This window comes from Dendrobates tinctorius, unplaced genomic scaffold, assembly GCF_039654945.1.
Source record: "Dendrobates tinctorius isolate UK_male_01 unplaced genomic scaffold, ASM3965494v1 ptg000111l, whole genome shotgun sequence".
In the NCBI taxonomy this organism is placed as follows: Eukaryota; Metazoa; Chordata; class Amphibia; order Anura; family Dendrobatidae; genus Dendrobates; species Dendrobates tinctorius.
In genome coordinates this window covers 37,415,580-37,433,889 of record NW_027361779.1, presented here as the reverse complement: position 1 = coordinate 37,433,889, position 18,310 = coordinate 37,415,580, and the positions used below count along the sequence as shown (strand labels likewise).

The following is an 18,310-nucleotide window of genomic DNA, read 5'->3' as shown; positions in this document are numbered from 1 at the left end:
TACCATGGGTGTATGCTGCTGCTGCTAGGAGGCTGACACTATGCAAAAACAAGAAAATTAGCTCCTCCCCGGCAGTATACACCCACCGACAGGCACCAAGCACCTCAGTTGGTGAAAAAGCAGTAGGAGAAGCAACGAGAAAAAACTCGAACCATATGTACCAACCCAACAAGGGACTCTAAGACCCAACACGGTACAACTGAAACAGGGAGGGTGCTGTGTCCCCCAATGAAGGCTCCAAGAAAGATTTTACGGTAAGAACCAAAAATCCATCTTTCTTTATCGCCTTATTGGGGGACACAGAATACCATGGGACGTCCCAAAGCAGTCCCAAGGGTGGGAACAGCAATAAGGAACGAAAGTAACTGAAAGGCTTAGGTCGGTCGGTGAGCCACCGCCGCCTGCAGAACCTTCCTACCAACCACAGCATCAGACGAGGCCTGGGTATGAACCCTGTAGAACCTCGTGAAGGTGTGCGAAGATGACCAGGTTGCAGCCTTGCAAATTTGCATGGCCGAGGCCTGGTGATGAGCAGCCCACGAAGCCGCCACAGCCCGGGTGGAATGAGCTCTTACTCCCGGAGGGGGCCGCTTTTCCGGAAGACGATACGCTTCTAGAATGGTAGAACGAATCCAGCGAGCGATCGTGGATTTGGAAGCCGGAAGGCCCTTCTGGCGAACCTCAGAGATGACCAGCAAGGAATCGGACAGACGAAAGGAAGAGGTCCTGGCAAGATAGACACGCAGGGCTCTAACTACGTCCAGTTTGTGGAGAGACTTCTCAAGAGGATGAGATGGAGCCGGACAAAAGGAAGGACGATATCCTCATTGATATGGAAAGCGGAAACCACCTTCGGAAGAAAGGAAGGAACGGGCCTGAGAACGGCTTTGTCCTGATGGAGAATGAGGTAAGAGGAACGACATGACAAGGCCACCAATTCAGAAACTCTTCTGATGGAAGAAATGGCGATCAAAAAGGTGACCTTCCAAGAGAGAAGGGACAAAGGAATGTCCTGGAGAGGCTCGAACGGCGCCTTCTGGAGCGCGCTAAGGACGAGGTTGAGATCCCACGGGTCTATTGGCGAATGATGAGGAGGAGCCACGTGGGAAACCCCTTGTAGAAAGGTCTTGACCTGTGGTAGAGAAGCTAGCTCTCTTTGGAAGAGGATAGAGAGAGCGGAAACCTGGCCCTTGAGTGTACTGAGGGACAGACCCGCGTCTAACCCAGCCTGAAGAAACCTCAGGATAGACGGGATAGAAAAAGACATTGGGAAGACTGTGTTATCATGACACCAACGGAAAAAAGCCTTCCAGTACCTATAGTAAATGCGGGAAGAGGCTGGTTTCCTGGCTCTGATCATAGTTTGAATAACCTGACTGGACAGACCTGATTCCATCAGAATTGCGGTCTCAAACTCAGAGACTGAGAATTCTCGTGGTAAAGGGGGCCTTGCGAGAGAAGATCTGGACGGTCCGGAAGCCTCCAGGGAACGTCCGCGAGCATGTTGACCAGTTCCGCATACCAAGGCCGTCTTGGCCAATCTGGAGCGACTAGAATCACTGGTACGCCTTCCGATTTTATCTTTTTGACCACCCGAGGGATCAATGCCAGAGGCGGAAACAGATACGGAAGTTGAAACTGGGACCACGGAGTCACCAGTGCGTCGCATGCGACGGCTAGAGGGTCCCTGGACCTGGCTACGAACTGCGGCACCTTGTGGTTCATTCGAGATGCCATGAGATCGACATCCGGGGTGCCCCAACGGTCGCATATCTGAGAGAAAACCGCGGGGTGCAGGGACCATTCGCCGGACGCTAGGCCCTGGCGACTCAGAAAGTCGGCTGCCCAATTTTCTACCCCTGGAATATGGACGGCGGAGATTGTCGGAACGTAACGTTCTGCCCAGCGTATTATCTTGGCCACTTCTGACATTACTTGTTTGCTGCGCGTGCCCCCTTGATGGTTGATGTACGCCACGGCCGTGGCGTTGTCCGACTGAATCCGGACCGGCTTGCCGGAGAGGAGGGGTTGCCAATGAAGAAGGGCCAGGAAAATAGCCCTGATCTCCAAAAGATTGATTGGGAGGAGAGATTCCTGTGGCTTCCAGCGGCCTTGGGCCGCTTTCTGATGGAACACGGCTCCCCATCCTAGAAGGCTCGCATCTGTGGTGATGATTTGCCACTGAGGCGGAAGGAATGACCTCCCTTGGAGAACTGACGCTGGCCGTAGCCACCAAGTGAGAGACTGCCTCACTCTGAGAGGAAGCCGAATAGGACGGTCCAAGGACATCGTGGTCTTGTCCCAGGCTGAAAGCAGAGACAGCTGGAGGGGGCGAAGATGAAACTGTGCAAAGGGCACTGCTTCCATGGAGGCCACCATCTTCCCTAGGACCTTCATGCAGAACCGAATGGGAATGGGAGCAGGCCTCTTGAGAGTTCTGATGCCCTTGGTCAGAGATGTAAATTTTTCCTTTGGAAGAAAAACACGGGCTAGCTCCGTGTCGAATTCCATACCCAGAAAGGTCAGACGCTGGGTGGGGATCAGAATGGACTTCTCCTTGTTGACCAGCCAACCTAGGCGGCTGAGAGTGTCCAGGGTTATCTGAAGGCTCCGGAGACAGTCCTGGCGAGACGAACCCTTGATCAAAAGATCGTCCAGATAAGGGATGATGAGGATCCCTCTGGAGCGAAGGATGGCCATGACGGTCGCCATCACCTTCGTGAAAACCCGGGGCGCTGAAGCCAGGCCGAAAGGAAGAGCTGTGAACTGAAAGTGGCGTCCCTGAAACGCAAATCGAAGATACTTCTGGTGTTGCACACAAATTGGAATGTGCAGATAGGCATCCCGAATGTCCACCGAGCAGAGAAATTCCCCGGGCTCCATGGAAGCAATCACCGACCGAAGAGACTCCATTTTGAAATGAAGAATCTTCACGTGGCGATTGAGCAATTTGAGGTCCAGAATAGGACGAAGAGAGCCATCTTTCTTCGGGACCACAAAGAGATTGGAGTAGAACCCGGAAAACCGTTCGTCTGAGGGAACGGGAACAATGACTCCGGCGGAAAGAAGGGAGGAAATGGCCTGCAGAAAACCCGGAATCTGGGTCCGCTGTCGCGGAGGCCGAGACCAGAAGACCGTCTGTTCGGGAGTGAAGCAAATTCGATTTTGTAACCGGACGCGACGAGTTCTCTGACCCAAGCGTCGTCGACAACGGACAGCCAAGCATCCGCGAAAAAGGAAAGTCTGCCTCCCACCCTGGAAGAAATTCCAGGTGGGGGTGACCCGTCACTTAGACGAAAATCTGCCGGAATTGGCTCCTGCAGATCTGGAATATTGACCTCTAGATCTCCAGCGAGGAGCGGGTTTGTAGGAAGGTTTCCTCTGATCCCGCTCCCTGGTGGCAGGCGGCCGATCCTGTTGAGTGGCTCTCTCCGTGGCAGAGAAGGGACGAAAGGGCCTGAACGGTCGAAACCCCCTTCTGTTGAAAGGACGTTTTGGTCGAGACTGGGGAAGCGAAGTACTTTTACCTCCAGTGGCATCGGCAATTATCTGATCCAGCTTTGCTCCAAAGAGCCTAGAGCCATGGAATGGCAGATTGGTAAGCGACTTTTTCGAAGTAGTTTCCGCATTCCATGACTTTAGCCAAAGGACTCGGCGTACAGCTACTATGTTGCTGTTAGCCCTTGCTATGCAGCCGGCCGCGTCCAAGGAGGCGGCCAAAAGGTATTTTCCCGCCTGGTTAATCTGATCTGCAAGATCTGCCAACTCGTCTTGAGGAGCTGACGCTAAGATGCCTCTGCGAAGAATTTTTGCCCAAGCGGAAATGACCTTCGCCACCCAGGCGGATGCGAAAATAGGGCAGAGAGAGGCGCCAGATGCCTCAAAGATAGACTTAGCCAGAGATTCAATCTGCCTGTCAGTAGGATCTTTGAGCGATGCCCCGTCTGGCAGAGAGAGCACCGTTTTTGAGGCTATCCGGGAAACTGGAGGATCTACCTCGGGAGCCTTGGACCACTTAGAGAGCAGTTCTGCGTCAAAGGGGTACAGAACGTCCAAGTACTTGCGGCCTGAGAAACGTTGCTCAGGGCGCTCCCAGTGTTTGGATAAGGTAGTGTCGAATTCGTCGTGATTGGAAAAGGTTCGAGACGGAGGTCTGGCTCGTCTAAGGAGAACAGAGCTTTCCTGAGTTGGAGCCTCATCCTGTTTAAGTTTTAGTGTTTGGAAGATAGCTGCAATAAGACTATCAACCATGTCCCGCGTTTTAGAAACGCTGTTCCTCTCTGAGCTAGCTTCCGAATGAGAATCCTCGCCTGATTGAAGATTGTCATCCGAGGAAGGAGAAGGAGGCCTGGGCGCAGAAGGGCCCTGCGAGCCCGAAGACGAAGTGGACAGAGCCCGCTTCCTAGAAGTCCTTCCCTGTCTGTCTCTCTGAAGGTCGCGGTCAGGTGCGGACGACTCACCCCGAGAGGTGGTCGGAGCAGAGGTGGCTGAGGATAGCTGAGGTAATCGTTCTAAGACCTGGACCAGCGACTGTGATACTTTTGTCAAGTCAGAAACAGACTGTGACATTGTAACGGCCCACTCCGGGGGGAGAGAGGAGGGAAGAGCGCCCTCCGCCCGGGACTCTGTGCGTTCCTGAGATGCTGACATATTTGAAGGACTGCAGGGGGGGCAGAATGGGGACGACTGACCCGATGCCCACTTCTTTTTACAGCGCGCACAGGCGTAATAGGTAGCGGTGGGCCTGAAGCAGAGATCCCCTGAAGGATTGGGCATAAGTAAACTGCACTGATTGGCTGCAGATATTAGAGAATAACTGCCGAGGGGAGCTAATCCCTGTCCCAGAGCCGAGCCTACCGAGATTCTGTGAGCAGCAGAAGAAAAACGCCGAAGTGTCCCCCAAGCAGTGCAGGAAAGAGTGTTCAGGCATCAGGAAACGCTGTGCTGGGAGATGGGGGCGGAGCTTAGCGGCCACGACGTGATTGGTTAATAGCGCCTGGGGAGGGCATGGCAGAAGAGGGGGCTGGCATCCAAGAGAGAAAGAAGCCCTGTGATGGGCTAGAAAGGGCGCGCTGAAAAGAGCGCGCTCAGGAAGGGAGGAGGGAGAGCAGAGGAGTTCCCCGCGCTGAGGGGAAAGTGAAAGTGAAAGTGCCTCCCACCGTGACGGCGCCGCAGCCCCATGCCCGACATACCGCGCTAAGGATGATCTGACGCTGCGGTGAGTGAGGGGATCCCCGTAGACTCCCTGGCTAGAGCAGGGAAAGTGAAGGAAGGCAAGCGCTGAGCGCGCGACAGGCAGAAAAAGGGCGGGAGATTCAAACTTGTGGAACTGCAAAACCAGGTCCCTTCTTCTCCCATGTCACTGGAGCTTATGCGGGGCCGGAGGGAATGTACAGGCACTTACCTGACGTCCCAGAAGAGGATGACCACAGGGGCCCACGGAGAAACGGCAGGCCGCTGGGAGGGAAAGGAGTCCTCTGTACCCGCATCTCTGCAGAAGACGGCTTGAAACTCCTGCGAATGCCGTCTTCCTCTCAGCCCTGTCTCGAGAAAGGGGTGAGGAGGGGGAATCGGCAAGGACCAGCCACCTGTCCGTAACCCTTGTCACCAGAAGGTGATAGGGAAAAGTCCTGCCTGCGGTACTGAGAGTTGCGATGTGGGTGACACCACATTGCTCGCTCAGCCGCATGATATGGGAAATCAGAGTGATAAATATACCCTGTTTCCCGATGGAAAAGAGCCTAAAAGAGAAAAGAGGGAAAAATTAAAAAGTTCAAACTAAACCTGAAAGGAAAATTGGATTAAAACTGCGGATCTGGGGGATCCCGGTCCGCCTCCTACAGACACTAAGCACAAACTGAGGTGCTTGGTGCCTGTCGGTGGGTGTATACTGCCGGGGAGGAGCTAATTTTCTTGTTTTTGCATAGTGTCAGCCTCCTAGCAGCAGCAGCATACACCCATGGTATTCTGTGTCCCCCAATAAGGCGATAAAGAAAAAAAATTGTTGCTCTACATAAAGATGGCCTAGGCTATAAGCAGATTGCCCACACCCTGAAACTGAGCTGCAGCACGGTCACAAGACAAGTTCAGCTATGTCTTTCTTATACACCGGAGACCAGAACTGTACACAGTATTCTAAGTGTGGTCGCACTAGTGACTTGTATAGAGGTAAAATTATGTTCTCCTCATGAGCATCTATGCCTCTTTTAATGCATCCCATTATTTTATTTGCCTTTGCAGCAGCTGCCTGACACTGGCCATTAAATGTGAATTTGTCGTCCACCCATACACCCAGGTCTTTTTCAGTGACAGTTTTGCCCAGTGTTTAACAATTAAACACATAATTATACATCTTGTTTGTTCTACCCAAGTGCATGACCTTACATTTATCCCCATTAAAGCTCATTTGCCATTTATCAGCACAAGCTTCTAGTTTACATAAACCCTCCTGTAATATAAAATTGTCCTCCTCTGTATTGATTACCCTGCAGCGTTTAGTGTCATCTGCAAATATTGAAATTCTACTCTCTATGCCCCCTACAAGGTCATTAATAAATATGTTAAAAAGAAGCGGGCCCAATACTGACCCCTGTGGTACCCCACTGCTAACCATGACCCAGTCTGAGTGTGCCCCATTAATAACCACCCTTTGTTTCCTATCCCTGAGCCAGCTCTTAACCCACTTACACATATTTTCCCCTATCCCCATTGTTCTCATTTTATGTATCAACCTTTTGTGTGGCACCGTATCAAAAGCTTTTGAAAAGTCCATGTACACCACGTCCACTGCATTCCCTTGGTCCAGTCCGGAACTTACCTCTTCATAAAAGCTTATCAGATTAGTCTGACAGGAACGGTCCCTCGTAAACCCATGTTGATATTGGGTCATGAGGTTATTCTTCAGATACTCCAGTATAGTATCTCTTAGAAAACCCTTCAGGATTTTACCCACAGTTGAGGATAAACTTACTGGCCTATAATTTCCAAGTTCAGTTTTTGTCCCCTTTTGGAATATTGGCACCACATTTGCCATACGCTAGTCCTGTGGTACAGACCCTGTTAATATGGAATCTTTAAAGATTAAAAATAATGGTCTATGACTGTACTTAATTCCAGATCGTTATTTATGTCAGTAGGATGACAAGAAGCCGGGAGATGGGATGCAGAGGCCTGAAACCACACCCATCAGACCGGACTGAGAAGATTACCGTACAGTGCGGGAGAAATTAAAACGTTTTTTCGGGAGTATACAAGGGGAGTCAGGGGGTTACATAAGGATTTAGGGAATGCATAGCAGTCACTGAATAAGGTGATATTTTTAGCTGCTATGTCACAAAACTGGTGACAGGTTCACTTTAATGGCTGTGTTGAGTTATTTAGAGGGCACATCAAATGTACCTGTTATCCAAGCTGTATACTGACTACATTACAAAGTGTCATATCTTCAGTGTTTGAGAGTCAGTGATAAGCGGTCATAGAGGAGCGCTTAGGAAGCAACCCAGGGGCAGACAAAAATGTCAGGTCTCCACCGCAGCTCCAACCGAAAACCTCCAATGGAGGATAGGAGCAATGAGAAAATGGAAACGGTCTTAGGAGCGCAGGAAAGAGACTCAGACAAGAGATGGGGTTAAAGCACAACGCGTTTCGACGGAGAATCCGTCTTCATCAGGTGGAACTTATTAAACCTGACAGGGCACACCTGTGAAGTGAAAACCATTTCCGGTGACCACCTCTTGAAGCTCATCAAGAGAATGTCAAGAGTGTGCAAAGCAGAAATCAAAGCAAAAGATGGCTACTTTGAAGAACCTGGAATATAAGACATACTTTCAGTTGTTTCACACTTTTTTGTTAATTATATAATTCCACATGTGTTAATTCATAGTTTTGATGCCTTCAGAGTGAATCTACAATTTTCATAGTCATGAAAATAAAGAAAACTCTTTGAATGAGAAGGTGTGTCCAAACTTTTGGTCTGTACTGTACACTACAACAAATATATATATATATATATATATATATATATATATATATATATATATATTTTGTGCTTGCGTTGTTTGAAAATACTCACCTGAGTGTCCGCCTCGGCATACACACGGACTACATCCTCGGTTCCTGAAGGACGTACAAATGCTCTGGACATATTATAGCCCTTGACAAGCTCGTCAATTTTCTCCTGCAATCCTGGTGGCTTCACAGTACGTCTCTCAGCGTCTGTTGTGTCTATTACTTTTCTATCTACAACCTATAGATAACAAGAAAAGGAAACATTAAAGACAGATTTCAGCTGCAGAGTATGCATGGGAATTTCATAAAATCCTGGTTACTATGATATGACATGTGGCTGATGCTACACAGTAAAACTATGTTGTAATATGTTACGAGGGGCGCCTGAAAACTTCGAGGCCCACCCATTAAATCTTTTTTGCATGGTCTCGTTTTGCAGTGCAATATGTTTAGTTAGTTGAATGGTCTCATGAGCAATCTGGATTTATTTTGATTTTTTTTTGTTTCCGTTACAGCATTTTAAAGTTGGGTCGCAAGGCTGAAATATGGAAATAGGGAAGTTGGCAAAATTCACACATCGGCTGCTGCAATTCACCCCTGTGGTTTCCAACTGCTTCAGCACCCACCCTATTCCCCTGATTTGGCTCCCTCGGACTATCACCTATTCCCACAGATGAAAAAGCACCTTGGTGGAAGGTGGAATTGCAGCCATTGCAACAGCCGATGTGTGAACTTTGCCAACTTCTCCATTTCCATAATTCAGCTTTGCGACCCAACTTTAAAATGCTGTAACGGAAACAAAAAAAAAATCAAAATAAATCCAGATTGCTCATGAGACCATTCAACTAACTAAATAACATATTGCATTGCAAAACAAGACCATGCAAAAAAGATTTCACAGGTGGGCCTCGAAGTTTTCAGGTGCCCCTCGTACACCAGGACAATTAACTTTCAGAGTTAAGGGGGTTTTACACATAGCGATATCGCTATGTGTGATACTTACCTCCGACCGGCTCCCCCGCTGTCCATCGCTGATCGCGCGAGAATGTCCGGCTCCATTTCTCGTCGGGCGCTTCCTGCTGGCGCCAACGAGCGATGCGTGGAGGCGGGCGGGAGGATGTCAGGATCGCTGTGTGTGAAAGGTGAGTATCGTGCGCTGCGTCGCTGCTGCATTGCTGTGAGGTCTGCCTGTGTGACAGCTCACTAGCGATCATTTAGCGATGCACCAGCGATCCTGACCGGGTCGAATCGCTGGTGCATTGCTAAATGTAAAGGGGCCTTTAGTGTAGGGAGACTTATAAGCCATGCAATCCTGACTGGGAATTTATATATCCAAATAACCTCTTAAGAGAGAAGTGTCACCTGTTGACAATAGCAACCCTAAAATCAATCAATATCGACCCTTTATAGGGCTTTTCTGCATCACTTTAGATAAAAAGTCAAACTTCAAACTCCATTTGCTGACACATTTGTCCTTCCTCAGTACAATGCAGGAGAACTGGTTTGGCTGGTTAAGAGGCTTCTGGTGAGGTGTAAGGGTTAAAATTTCTCTCTGTGGAGAGCACCAAGCTGGCTTGGGGAGACTTATTGGCTCCATGTCCACAAATGGGAGTTTCTGGTTTGGCTTCTTATACTAGATCATGTGGCAAGACCCCTTTAAATGGTCAATATTGACTTGTAGGACCATTCCTATTCTTCCAAAAGGTGGCACTAGAGTTCCAGTCCTTTCTTCCTCTCTAAACAGACTATTTACATAATACACTTTGAAGGGAACCAGGAACTCTACTACACCACCAAAGAGGGATTTTTGGTTCTTACCGTAAAATCTCTTTCTTGGAGCCTTCATTGGGGGACACAGAATACCATGGGTGTATGCTGCTGTTGCTGCTAGGAGGCTGACACTATGCAAAAACAAGAAAATTGGCTCCTCCTCGGCAGTATACACCCACCGACAGATACCAAGTACCTCAGTTGGTGAAAAAGCAGTAGAATAGGCCACAGAACTTTAAACATATGTACAACAAGCCCAACACGGTACAACTTAAACAGGGGAGGGTGCTGTGTCCCCCAATGAAGGCTCCAAGAAAGAGATTTTACGGTAAGAACCAAAAATCCCTCTTTCTTTATCGCCTTATTGGGGTACACAGAATACCATGGGACGTTCCAAAGCAGTCCCCAAGGACGGGAACAGCAATAAGGAACAACGAACAAGAAGGGCTTAGGTCGGCCGGTGTGCCACCGCCGCCTGCAGAACCTTTCTACCAACAACTGCATCCGATGAGGCCCGGGTATGAACCCTGTAAAACCTCGCAAAAGTGTGTAAGGACGACCAGGTCGTGGCCCTGCAAATCTGTAAAGCCGAAGCCTGGTGACGCACAGCCCACGAAGCTGCCACAGCCCGGGTGGAGTGGGCTCTCACTCCCGGAGGGGGCCGCTTTTCCTGAAGTCGGTACGCTTCCAGAATGGTAGAACGAATCCAGCGAGCTATCGTGGATTTGGACGCCGGAAACCCTTTCCGGCGACCTTCAGAGATGACTAGCAAGGAATCGGATTGACGAAAAGAAGCAGTCCTGGTGAGATAAACACGCAAGATTCTGACTACATCTAGTTTGTGGAGGGACTTCTCAATTGGGGTGAGCTGTGCCCCCACCGCTCTGGAAAAAACCTCCCCCAGTGATGAAAAGACCCCTGCAGCTTATAAGCGACCGCTCCAGGAGACCGCTGATGCCTGTGCACGGCGGGGAGCGCGGCTGTCAGCATGAGGCGCGCGGCTGGCAGAGAGGGAGGAGGGCGGGAATTTCAAATGTTGCTCAGAGACATGCCGGCTGAAGGGAACGATCAGACTCTTGCCTGACGTCCCTGAAGAGGATAACCCGCAGGGGCCCTGCGTAACAGTCAGGCCGCTGGGAGAAGACCTCTTACTCTATGACATGTAGAAGACGGCGTTTTCTTGCTGGGAGTGAGGGATAGCCTGCTGACCACCGCCATCTTCCTCTCAGCCCTGTCCCAGGAGAGGGGTGAAGGGTTGCTTTGGCAAGGACCAGCCAGCCGTCATCCGCCCATAACACCGACTGGTGTTAGGGAAAGGTCCTGCCTGCGGTACTGAGAGGTGCGATGTGGGAAATCACCACACTGCTCGCTCAGCCGCCTGATATAGGAAATCAGAGTGAAAACTACACCGTTTCCTGAAGACCTGAAAGAAATAAGCGAGAAAAGATTAAAAAGTTCGACAAATACCTAAGGAAATAAAAGGATTATTAACTGCGGATCTGAGAAGATCCCGGTCCACCTCCTACAGACACTAAGCACAAACTGAGGTACTTGGTATCTGTCGGTGGGTGTATATTGCCGGGGAAGAGCCAATTTTCTTGTTTTTGCATAGTGTCAGCCTCCTAGCAGTAGCAGCATACACCCATGGTATTCTGTGTCCCCCAATAAGACGATAAAGAAAATTATTTATATTAGTGTGTTGCCTTTAAAAAAAAATAATAAGCTAGTCAATATCTATATGAAACCAAAGTACTGTTCCAGCAGAGAGAGGTCCCGTTTTGAAGTTGTGTCTAGTACTGCATATGGTGGTGACTATGCCCTTCTAGCTCCTCAGCCTCATGCTGTACCTTCTCCTGGCTGATTGACAGGTCAGTGGCAAACACCAGCGCTAACGACCTATCAATCATCCAGGGCCGAATGTGGCCAAGTTGGAAATAAGGCGCGAAGCTGAGGAGCTAGAAGTCATCATCACTTTCCAATACACTTCCACACACGACTTTAAAATATGATTTATGGCTGCCGACTCATCTCTTTGGGGCCTTAAAGGAATCACCTGGCTTACCTTTTAAAGGGTTACATAATCATATTTGGATTAGGGGCTGGGGTAAAACTTTCTGACTAGATCCCTTTAAAACATATGTAACTAATAAGTCTTGGGTGTGAACGACTGTATAGTGATCTTATCCCCACAACTAACCTTTACTTTCAGCTGGCGATTTGGAAGGTCGGTGTAAATTTCATTCCACTTCTGTACAGTAAAGCCCTTGAGGGCTAGGATGGCTTCAATAAGCAGCATATCAGAGATGGCATCTCCCACTGTCTGGAGACACAAGATTTCATGAAAACACAGTAAGGTCTACAGTTACGGAGGTTCCATACTTTCGAGCATGCAATAATACCTAGTGGGACAGTGGGCAGTGGTGGGACTCTGCGGTCTTTCTGGACATGAACAGCAGTGACCTCTGGCAGCCATGCTTCACTTTTCTCATTTGTTACTTGCAGTGAGCACATGGTGGGTCAGCTTTGTGTGAATGGACTCCACTGTTGTCTGCGAGAGTGAAATGCCGATGCTCCATTTCTTACCTGATTAATGAGATTGATGACATTTGCAAGCATCTGAACAGCTTTTCGGGCTTCTTCACTGGCTCCTGCACTGATCAGCTGCGCAATCTTTTCTTCGGCGGCTTTACTAAAAAGAACCTGTCAATTACAATGGTGGATTATTACAACTGGACTGAAGCAATTATATTGAGATCTTAAGGTGGACTCAACAGCTGTCAGACAACAGTTTCATCTAGACCACCCCATACACATTTCATTTATGAGCGTCCATGAATTCAAAATGGTGGAAGGTAAGTAAGCCGCTACCAGACGGTCCTTGAGAACAAAAGGATCTTTTTCCTCATCAGTGGCCAAATATTGGTGGACTATGAAATACACAGGTTTGGCTGGTCACTAGAGATTGGCAGGTTCAGTCGATTCTAATCTTAGGTTAATGGCGATCTTTAACTGCATAGAATTAAAAGTGCTTATAAATGGCAGAAAACATGTTCCCCAACCATGAGGGGATTACGGAAGGTCTGCAGCCCGCAGCTTCCCACAAGTAGCAGTTATTTCCCAAAGTAATAAAAACTAAAAATGGGACAGTGCTTTCCTAGATTATGGCTTTGGCTACAAATTAGAACTGCGCCCATCAATATTTAGAGACACGGCTCCTTAGGCAGGACGGGCACAACATGACCTTATACTGTATATCATTAAACTTACTGTTCCATGACCGTTTGCTTCAAAGTAAACTCCAATATCAAACTCTTGTGCTTTATGATGTAAATGCTTAACACCAGTTTTTGCGCAGTATACAGGAACCTGGAATACATTTTACAAGTAAAGGTAAAAAAAGTGATTAGAACCTACATATAAACTGTCCCAATATTAAAGAAGCTACTAATATTATATATATATATATATATATATATATATATATATATATATATATTAGATTTCCCCATGCGGTCCATTTAGTACTTAACTAGCTCTCTTTGTAATAACACTGAAAATCTGCAATTAATAAAGCGTGAAAATAAAATGACCTTCATAACGTCCTCCAAGTACCGAGTGGAGCTTCCATTGGCGTAGGCTGTTTGTACAACTGCCATATTGAGCTTTAACTCAACCTGCAATAAGAAATCCCATAATATTACAGTGAGATTATGTAACAGTACATTGGGTAATCTCTATACATAAAACTGAATGTGTGTGTATCACCAACCAATCACGAAGCATCTTTCATTTCAACAGAGCTGTTCAAAAGAAGCTGAGCTGTGATTGGTTGCTAGTAGCAACAGTCTTCCTTGTAACCAATCACTAAGCATCTCTCATTTCACCTGAGCTGGTTAAAAGTAGCCGAGCTGTGATTGGTTGCTATGAGCAAGTTCTCCCACTTGACAACATCTCAGCAGACACTGACATGGTGGGAGAAATCTAGCATCCCTGGGAACATAAGCTCCCAGCCATTGTCTGCCCCCCTGAAAGGAGCAGAGAGCACATGACAGAAATTAATCCCCCCTCCCGTGCCCATATACACATCACACATCCTCCATCATATAGGCACATCTTCTCTCTTAAAGGGTTCATTGGTAAGGAAGTCAGAGCAAATCCATCCAGCGCTTTGGTTTTGACCCCAGGCCTCTCTTAAAGGGATCTCCGGTATGGAAATTAGGACCGTTCCACTCAGCTCTGTGGTTCTGACCCCAGTTTCTTTTAAAGGGATCATTAGTATGGAATTTAGGGCAAATCCACTCTGCGCTTTGGTACTGACTCCTGGCCTTTCTTAAAGGGATCTCCGGTATGGAAGTCGGGGCAATTGCCTTCAAATGCTCTGGTACTGACCCCAGGCTCTCTTAACCCCTTAAAAATGATCTTCAGTTTTCACCCCCAATTTTTATTTTCCCAAAGGTAACAGGACCATAAAAGTTATTGTGCAATTTGTCCTGAGTACGCTGATACCCCATATGTGGGGGTAGACCACTATTTGGGCGCATGGCAGTGCTCGGAAGGGAAGCAGCGCCATTTGACGGTTTTGCCTGGAAATGAGATCGGACACCATGTCGCGTTTGGAGAGCCCCTGATGTACCAGAACAGTGGAAACCCCCCACAAATGACACCATTTTGGAAACTAGACCCCCCAAGGAACTTATCTAGATGTGTGGTGAGCACTTTGACCCCTCCAGTGCTTCACAGAAGTTTATAATGCCCGGGCATGAAAATAAAAAAATTGTATTTTTTCCACAAACATGATCAATTAGTCCCCAATTTTTTTATTTTCCCAAGGGTAACAGGAGAAATTGGACCCCAAAAGTTGTTGTCCAATTTGTCCTGAGTACGCTGATACCCCATATGTGGGAGAAAACTACTGTATGGGCACACGTCGGGTCTCGTAAGGGAAGTAGTGACGTTTTGGAATGCAGACTTTGATGGAATGGTCTGCGGGTGTCATGTGCGTTTGGAGAGCCCCTGATGTACCTAAACTATTGAAACTCCCCACAAATGACCCCATTTTGGAAACTAGACCCCCCACGGAACTTATCTAGATGTGTGGTGAGTACTTTGAACCCCCAAGTGCTTCACAGAAGTTTATAACGCCCGGGCATGAAAATAAAAAAATCATTTTTTTCCACAAAAATGATATTTTTGCCCCCAATTTTTTATTTTCCTAAGGGTAACAGGAGAAATTGGACCCCAAAAGTTGTTTTGCAATTTGTCCTGAGTATGCTGATACCCCATATGTGGGGGAAAAACACTGTTTGGACGCATGGTAGAGCTTGGAAGGGAAGGAGCACCATTTGACTTTTTCAACTCAGAATTGGCTGGAATTGAGATCAGACGCCATTGCGCTGCCGTGGGGGGCTCAGGGAAGCACAGAGGGAGCCCCCTCCCTGCCGATGCTTCCCTTTAACCCCCGGTACACCGCGATCGTGTTTGATCGCGGTGTGCAAGGGGTTAACGTGTCGGGGGCAGTCCGTGACTGCCCCTGACACATTGTGCCGGGTGTCAGCTGTGATAATCAGCTGACACCCGGCCGCGATCAGCGAAGCTCACCACGTGGGCGCCGCTGATCGCTATGACGTACTATCCCGTCCCTGGGAATTAAGTCCCAGGGCACATGGACGGGATAGTACGTCATATGGGATTAAGGGGTTAAAGGGATCTCCTGTATGGAAGTTAGGGCAAATCCCTCAGCGCTCTGATTATGACCCCAGGCTTCTATTAAAGGGATCATTGGTATGCAAGTCAAGGTAAATCCACTCAGCGCTCTGGTTCTGATCCCAGGCTCTCTTAAAGGGATCCCCGGTATGGAAGTTAGGGCAAACCCACTCAGCGGTCTGGTTCTGTCCCAAGGCTCTCTTAAAGGGATCCCCGATATGGAAGTTAGGGCAAACCGACTCTGCGCTTTGGTACTGACCCCAGGCCTCTTTTAAAGGAATCTCCGGTATGGAAGTTATGGTAAATCACTCAGCACTCTGATTTTCATCCCAGGCTTCTATTAAAGGGATCATTGGTATGGAAGTCAGGGCAAATCCACTCAGAGCTCTGGTTCTGACACCAAGCCTCTCTAAAAGGGATCCCCGGTATGGAAGTTAGGACCGTTCCACTCAGCGTTCTGGTTCTGACCCCAGGCTCTCTTAAAGGGATCCCTGGTATGGAAGTCAGGGCAATTGCCTTCAAATGCTCTGGTACTGACCACAGGCTCTCTTAAAGGAATCCCCGGTATGAAAGTGAGGGCAAATCCACTCTGCGCTTTGGTACTGACCCCAGGCCTCTTTTAAAGGAATCTCCGGTATGGAAGTTATGGTAAATCACTCAGCACTCTGATTTTCATCCCAGGCTTCTATTAAAGGGATCATTGGTATGGAAGTCAGGGCAAATCCACTCAGAGCTCTGGTTCTGACACCAAGCCTCTCTAAAAGGGATCCCCGGTATGGAAGTTAGGACCGTTCCACTCAGCGTTCTGGTTCTGACCCCAGGCTCTCTTAAAGGGATCCCTGGTATGGAAGTCAGGGCAATTGCCTTCAAATGCTCTGGTACTGACCACAGGCTCTCTTAAAGGGATCTCCTGTATGGAAGTTAGGGCAAATCCCTCAGCGCTCTGATTCTGACTCCAGGGTTCTATTAAAGGGATTATTGGTATGCAAGTCAGGTCAGGGCAAATACACTCAGAGCTCTGGTTCTGATCCCAGGCTCTCTTAAAGGGATCCCCGGTATGGAAGTTAGGACCATTCCACTTAGCGCTCTGGTTCTGACCCCAGGCTAACAGGATGATGTGGGATATTAGGGGTAGTAGTCCAGTGGCTCTGGCTGACAGGATGATGTGGGATATTAGGGGTAGTTGTTCGGTGGCTCTGGCTGACAGAATGATGTGGGATATTAGGGGTAGTAGTCCGGTGGCTCTGGCTGACGGGATGATGTGGGATATTAGGAGTAGTATTCCGGTGGCTCTGACGGGATGATGTGGGATATTAGGAGTAGTAGTCCGGTGGCTCTGGATGATGGGACAATGTGGAATATTAGAGGTAGTAGTCCTTTGGCTCTGGCTGACTGGATGATGTGGGATATTAGTGGTAGTTGTCCGGTGGCTCTGGCTGACGGGATGATGTGGGATATTAGGGGTAGTAGTCTGGTGGCTCTGGCTGACACATTGTACTTTATGTTAGTAGTAAATTTTGTTTGATCTGATTGGTGTATATTTATGAAAATACTTTAAATTTCACCCCCAAAAATTTGAAAATGTCACAATTTTCAAACTTTACCTTTTATGCCTTAAAATCAGATATTTATTAACTATTTTGTGTGGTATAACTAACACTTCTCACATGTCTACTTTACATCTGCATCATTTTATAAACATTTTTTTTGTTAGGAAGTTAGAAGGGTTCAAAGTTGATCAGCAATTTCTAATTTCTCTAACAAAATACAAATTTGGCTGAAAGATGGCAAGCACCATGTCGTATTTGCAGGGCCCCTAAGGTACCTAAACAGCAGAAACCCCCAACAACTGATCCCATTTTGGAAACTACACGCCTCAAGGATTTTATTCAGGGGTATAGTGAGCATTTTGAACCCACAGGTACGACACAGAATTTGATAACATTAGATCGTCATATAATAAAAGTACATTTTTTCACAAAAAAACTTGCTTTAGCCGCAAATTGCTCACTTTTGCAAAAGGTAACACCAAACAATGGACCTCACAGTTTGTTACTCACTTTATGAGCTCGGCAACACCCCACATGTAGTCAAAAAGTTCTGTTTGAACAAACAGCAGGGCTCAGAACGGAAGGAGCAGTGTTGAAATTTTGGAACATAAATTGGCCGAAATAGATTGCTGGCAGCATGTCACATTTGCAGGGCACCTATGGCAACCAAACAGCAGAAACTCCCTACAAATGACCCCATTTTGGAAACTACACTTCTCAAGGATTTTATCCAGGGAAATAATGAGGATTTTGAACCTAAAGGTACTATACAGAATTTTATAAAATTATGTCGTTATATTGAACATGGTATAAAAGCTGTGGGGGAACAGAAAGTGCACAAAACCATTAGGTGATACCCTTTTAGGTTCAAAGGAAAGCAAAAGGAAGGTGCTCACCTGAGCTGGTTATGTGCAGACAGAACTCCTATGAACATCTTGGTCCCAAGGATTCTTTATTACAGCAGCACAGCCTGATATTGTGTTATCATTCCAACTGATCATATTGAATATGTCATTAGCATTCAGTGTAAGTGATCGCTACTCGAGTTTGCATCTGGTGCTCGGGTATGCACCGAGTATTGTGGGTGCTTAAGTGACATACTCAAGTCTCTGTCCCGCTTATGTCACTGCTGTTAAGGCACCAAAAAAATAAACACACGGGGATTGCCATGTATGAAAGGCAATTCCCGCATGTTTTTTTGGGTGTCTTAACATCTGCGACACACGCGGGGTGGAGACTCGAGCATGTCGCTGGAGCACCCGTGATACTCAGTGCATACC

General features: G+C 47.7%; 1 protein-coding gene across 3 annotated transcripts in view; it reads right to left on the bottom strand.

Moving 5' to 3' along the window:
• Window positions 1-18,310, bottom strand: part of PGM3 (phosphoglucomutase 3) — a 40,189-nt gene that overhangs the window by 5,873 nt on the left and 16,006 nt on the right. For 2 of the 3 annotated variants that reach the window (XM_073589661.1, XM_073589662.1), the window contains 5 exons: window positions 13,368-13,451; window positions 13,045-13,143; window positions 12,361-12,477; window positions 11,975-12,097; window positions 8,072-8,245 (listed from right to left, as the gene is read on the bottom strand). In XM_073589661.1, the coding sequence (XP_073445762.1) occupies window positions 8,072-8,245; window positions 11,975-12,097; window positions 12,361-12,477; window positions 13,045-13,143; window positions 13,368-13,451 (597 nt within the window). The remainder of the gene's footprint in view (window positions 1-8,071; window positions 8,246-11,974; window positions 12,098-12,360; window positions 12,478-13,044; window positions 13,144-13,367; window positions 13,452-18,310) is intronic. The other variant, XM_073589663.1, reaches the window with a different exon arrangement.